General features: G+C 31.7%; 1 protein-coding gene across 2 annotated transcripts in view; it reads right to left on the bottom strand.

Annotated features, from left to right (window-relative positions):
- hip1 (huntingtin interacting protein 1) overlaps nt 1-6245 on the bottom strand; it is an 83005-nt gene that overhangs the window by 52479 nt on the left and 24281 nt on the right. For both annotated transcript variants that reach the window (XM_073817479.1, XM_073817480.1), the window contains exons 2-3: nt 3211-3274; nt 430-572 (exon numbers count right to left, since the gene is read on the bottom strand). In XM_073817479.1, the coding sequence (XP_073673580.1) occupies nt 430-572; nt 3211-3274 (207 nt within the window). The remainder of the gene's footprint in view (nt 1-429; nt 573-3210; nt 3275-6245) is intronic.

Raw genomic sequence — 6245 nt, 5'->3', positions numbered from 1 at the left:
TAGACTGCATATTTTTTATTGATAGTTTTCAGTATGGAATGCAATGTTACAATGTATTTTGGGACTGACTTCTCTGTATATGTTATATGGAGCACTACCTTGGTGTCTTAGACGGCTGCATAATGCTGCTGCCTACCATTTTGAACAGATTTTGTGTCAGGAGCGTGCGTATGACGCCTTAAAATGCTGTCTAAGTAGACAGCTGATTAGGTTTTTGGAACGGGGCTTGTGAGAGTTGATGTGGAATTGCTCAATATGGATCTCACACACATCATGTGTCACTGACGCACACTGTGTTTACTATGGGGAGCTGATTTGAGTGTGTGAGAAAAAATGAATTAATCAAAGGAAGAAGTGGATATCAAGAAAGTGAGAGTGAGGGGGAATTAGACGTGTAAGAGATAGTACGGCTGTACAATATGTACTCACGTTTGGATGGCCGTCCCTCAGCAGCTTGTGGAAGACGTGGCAAAATTTCCAGCAGAGCACCGCATTGCTGGAGAGGGGAAGGCGGTTGACAGCAAGCCAGAATGTGTGAGCCCCCTTTTCATGATGCGTGCCCAATATACACGGTGAAGACGCCAGTCAAGGACAAAACTAAGAGGTGTGGGGTTTAAAAGTCTGCATCTCTGAATTACCTTAATACTCCAGATACCTAATCTAGCCTTCTGGGAGAAGGACTAATTAAATCACATCAGGTAAATGATTATTAAAGGCTGGAGCAAAGAAACAATAATGTGTAGCTGGAGTTACACAGCATATTTATTTAAAAATCAATTGGTTATCTGATGTATTGACTAATATATCAATATTTGCTACTGATAGCCAACATGTGATACAATTAGCTGTATCTATTATGAGAAAATTTATTGTAAACAATAATGCAAGCATTGTTATGGTGCGATGCTGACGAAGTCAACATGGACTAATATTGGCAGATTAATTGGCGTGTCCCGTAGACCGGTACCTAGTATATGAGGTATCGAAAAAATAGCAAGCTTAAAGACCAAAATTAAAAAATAAATAATAATTCATTAATAAAACAAGATAAAAGCAAGGCTAAAAGCTCATCAATTTTATGAAATAAAATACTTCTCAAATTTGATTACTCAAAATAAAATAATTAATATTTTTAAGTTAAAAAGCTTTTCAGGTATAAAATACTAGCAGATGAATTGGTCTGTCTTGGTATATTGAATAAAATAAAATAAAAAATAAAATAAAAAAATACAATACCTCATATTACTTTGAAATTATATACATGTCAAAAAATAAAATAAAATTAATTAATAAAACAAGATAAAAGCTAGTCTAAAAGCTCTTCAAATAAATTATCCCTCAAATGAAATGTGATTACTTAAGAACAATACAAATAAAATAATAATAAATAAAATAAAATAAAAGTAAATGAAATAACATACCTCTCAAATCTGATTACATAAAAATATTACATTTTTAAATAAATACGTTTAATAGTTTCTCAGGTAAAAAATATTGGCAGGTAAATTGGTCTGTCTTGGTATATTGAATTTTTTTTAAAACGCACGTTTAACTGCTAAATGTTATAAAATATACAATACCAATTTTTTTTAATTATATACATCAAAAAATAAAATTAAATTCATTAATTAATAAAACAAGATAAAAGTCTAAAAGTTTATTGAATAAATTATCCCTCAAATTTGATTATTTAAAAAATAAAATAAAATAAAATAAAGTGCAATAATTAAATTAAAAAGCAAGTGTAAAAGTTTTAAGTATATAATATTTGCAGATTAATTTATCTGTCTGGGTTTATTGATAAATAAAATAAAATAAATAAAATAAAATAAAATAAAAGAGCATGTTTAAATGCTCAAGTTTATAAAATACAATATCTCATATTACTTTCAAAGTATATATATATATATGTCAAAAAATAAAATAAAATTCATTAATAAAATATGATAAAAGCAAGCCTAAAAGCTCTTCAATTTTATGAAATAAAATACCCCTCAAATTTGATTATTTAAAATAAAATATTAAATTTAAAAAAAAAGTAAGTTTAATAGCTTTTCAGGTATAAAATATTGGCAGGTGAATTGGTCTGTCTGGGTATATTGAATAAAATAAAAAAATAAAAAAAATAAAACATGCTTAAATGCTTAATTTGATAAAAATATACAATACCTCAATTTTTGTTTAATTATATACATCAAAAAATAAAATAAAATTCATTAATAGAATTAATAAATAAATAAATAAATAAATTTAATATCCCTCAAATTTGATAAAAAAAAATGAAAAAATTAAATTAAATAAAACAAAATAAAGTAAAATAAAAAAAAGCAAGTTTAAAAGGTTTAAGTATAAAATATTTGCAGATTAATTTATCTGTCTGGGTATATTGATAAATAAAATAAAATAAAATAAAATAAAATAAAATAAAATAAAATAAAATAAAATAAAATAAAAGAGCTCAAGTTTATAAAATACAATACTTAATACTACTTTCAAATTAAATACATCAAAAAATTATTAAAATATGAAAAAAGCAAGTCTAAAATCTCTTCAATTTTATGAAATAAAATACCCTTCAAATTTGATTACTCAAAGATTAATTAAATGTAAAATATATACATAATATAATATAATATAATATAATATAATAAAGTATTTGCAGAAGAATTGGTCTGTCTGGGTATATTGATACCTAGTATCTTAGCTTAGGCTGTTTATTGTAAAATAAAATAAAATAATAAAAAATTAAATTGCAATAATATAAAAGAGATTGTTTGAATGCTCAATTTTATAAAATACAATAACTCACATTACTTTCAAATTATTTATTTGATTACTCAAAATAAAATAAAATTAAATAATTAAATAAAAAAACTAGTTTAGAAGCTTTTCAAGTATAAAGTTTAAATGCTCATAAATGCTTAGTATCTTAGCTTGAGTTATTTAAAAGTAGACCAAATAACTGATAATATTTTTCTGATATATAGATACCTAGTATCTTATCTCAAGGAATTCAAGGTATTCAAAAAGCATGTCATTCAATGGCCAGAACAAGGTAAAATCAGTTATTTAGCAATGACAATAACCTTTTGACAGCAATTTTGAGGTTCCCGGGTGATGCCATATCCTTATTTATCATAAAATAAGCCTCATAATTCTCTCACATTCCTTCATATTTCTCTTTCAGGTCGACACAAACAAAAAGGATATTCCTGGCATGCTTCTCTTTGACAGCAACCTCCTGTGTGTTGATGGCTTTGTTGATGCTCACAGCCTGTGGAAGAGAAAGACAGAAAGAAAATTAATTTCTAGGCCCTACGTTCAGCCTTTCTAGAGAGGTTAAAGATTAAAAACCAGCTCATGGCAGAGTCGTCTTCCTGTGTGCTGAGGGAAACAGTGAGTTTTAGTGTTTCACTAGAGCCTTATTGAGCAACTTTAACCACCGCTGCGCAACCGCCACTGAATACTAATGAAGTTGAGCTCAAGGAGTGTTTGACAGGCAGCATGACCTAAAACACTATTATCGCTTGGGCTACATCCTCCTAATAGTTTATGATTCATCTCTCAACCATATACACACACTGGCAATGCTGAGAGCTCTGAAGCAGAAAAAACTGATACTTGAGATAAAAAGCATTAGCCATATGTTTTCCTTCTTGTTCCTGTCACAAATGCCAAATCACAATCAGTTCTAGGTACCTTCACAACGTAAACAGTCTTTCTGTTTAAACAAGCATCACATTTTCAGCATGGTCAGCTGAAAGTAATGAACCCTTATCGGCCCATCAGATAATGCACATGGTTGCATGAGCCAATTAAGGTGTGGCAGGGCAGTCGAGTCTCTCAATCTGTCTTCCTGTAGATGTCCAAAACTCTTTTTATTTAGAAAAAGAAACACTTTAGGTCTAAAACAACTGTTTTAAAACCTAAAACGTTTCTTGAGCAGCGAATCAGAATATTAGAATGATTTCTGACACAGAAGACTAGGGCTGAAAACTCAACTTTGCATCACAAATTGTAAATATAGCAATTAAAGGGCCAAGCACAATAACAACAAAAAAACTAAATAAGGAGCTAAGCATAGAACAGAGCAACAGGCCAACTGTAGCAAAGAGTAATTAAAACCATTGTAAGATGATTTTAATCAAAATGACTGAAAAAATCGTAAATACAACCACTACTACTATGATTTCTTGGCTTACCACTTTTGACCAATAGGTGGCGCTGTTATCAAATCGATGTGGCGTGTTCAGTGTGAGGTGAGAATGCCACACAAAGTTTGGTGTCAATATGTTAAAGCTTTACAGAGATACAGCCTCAGACGTAAAAAAAAAAAAAAAAAAAAAAAAAAAGTCAAATTTGGTGACAATCGGATCAACTGTCTAGGAGGAGTTTGAAAAAGTTTTTTAACATAAATCAAAATGGCGGACAGGATGTTCCACCGGTTAGGCCAAAAGGTATATCTATGTTCTCGGCATGACTCAAGGAATATTTTAAGATCTAATGACAATAGACTAATGCAAACAAAAGTTATTAGCATTTTTGGAAATTTTCATTATTAAAGGAACACTCCACTTTTTTTGGAAATAGGCTCATTCTCCAACTCCCCCCCGAGTTAATAAGTTGATTTTTACCGTTTTGAAATCCATTATTCAACCGTTCTCCTGTTCTGGCGATATCACTTTTAGCATAGCTTAGCATAGATCATTGAATCCTATTAGACCAATAGCATCGCGTTCAAAAATGACCAACGAGTTTCCATATTTGTTGTATTTAAAACTTGACTCTTCTGTAGTTATATCGTGTACTAAGACCGGTGGAAGTGCAAAGCTGCGAGTTTCAAGGCTGATAAGATTAGGAACTACACTTCCATTGCGGCGTAATAGTCAAGGAAGTTTGCTGCCGTAATAAGGCCGAAGCAGGCGGAGTATTATCAGAAATGAGTTCCCAGCTAGTTTAGCATTTGCACATGTGCTGCGTGGTATTACTGCTCCTGCTTTGTCCATATTACGGCAGCAAACTTCCTTGACTATTACGCCGGAATGGAAGTGTAGTTCCTAATCTTATCGGCCTAGAAACTCGCAGCTTTGCATTTCCACCGGTCTTAGTACACGATATAACTACAGAAGAGTCAAGTTTTAAATAAGACAAATATCGAAACTCGTTGGTCATTTTTGAACGCGATGCTATTGGTCTAATAGGATTCAATGATCTATGTTAAGCTATGCTAAAAGTGATATCGCCAGAACAGGAGAATGGCTGAATGGATTTCAAAACGGTAAAACTCAATTTATTAACTCAAGGGGAAGTGGGAGAATGAGCCTATTTCCAAAAAAAAGTGGAGTGTTCCTTTAAGGGTTAATGAATGGTTTGTTACTTTTGACCAATAGGCGGCACTGTTGTCAAATCGATGTGGCGTGTTCAGTGTGAGGTGATAATGGCACACACAAAGTTTGGTGTCAATATGTTAAAGCGTCAGATACAGCCTCAGACGTAATCTGGCATCATGCCTCATTTTGTTGTGGTGCTATACCAAAACAGTTTTGTCTATCAACACCAAATCCATAACTTTTTGTCAGCACAGTCTGTAGATGATCTGACTTGGTCTAGGAAGACTGACAAACGGTCTAGGAAGAGTTTGAAAAAGTAGGTTTTCAATATAAATCAAAATGGCAAACAGGAAGTTCACGAACTATAGCACCATCTATGTTCTCAGCATTACCCAAGGAATATTTTGAGATCAGTTTAATGACAATAGACCAAAGCAATCAAAATTTATTAGCATTTTTGGACATTTTCGTTATTAAGGGTTAATGAATGGTTTATTACTTTTGTCCAATAGGTGGCACTGTTACCAAATGTATGTGGCGTGTTCAGTGTGAGGTGACAATGACACAAGTTTGGTGTCAATATGTAAAAGCTTTACAGAGATACAGCCTCAGACGTAATCTGGCATCATGCCTAATACAAAAACAGTTTTGTCTATCAACACCAAATCCATAACTTTTTGTCAGCACAGTCTGTAGATGATCTGACTTGGACAAACGGTCTAGGAAGAGTTTGAAAAAGTAGGTTTTCAATATAAATCAAAATGGCAAACAGGAAGTTCACAATATAGCACCATCTATGTTCTCAGAATTACCCAATGAATATTGTGAGACCAGTTTAATTACAATAGACCAATGCAAACAAAAGTTATTCACATTTTTGGAAATTTCACGACAACGTTTTGTATATCGACACAA

This window comes from Garra rufa, chromosome 14 (genome assembly GCF_049309525.1).
Source record: "Garra rufa chromosome 14, GarRuf1.0, whole genome shotgun sequence".
Lineage (NCBI taxonomy): Eukaryota > Metazoa > Chordata > Actinopteri > Cypriniformes > Cyprinidae > Garra > Garra rufa.
The sequence above is the reverse complement of the archived record's forward strand: the minus strand, read 5'-3'. Positions and strand labels throughout refer to the sequence as shown.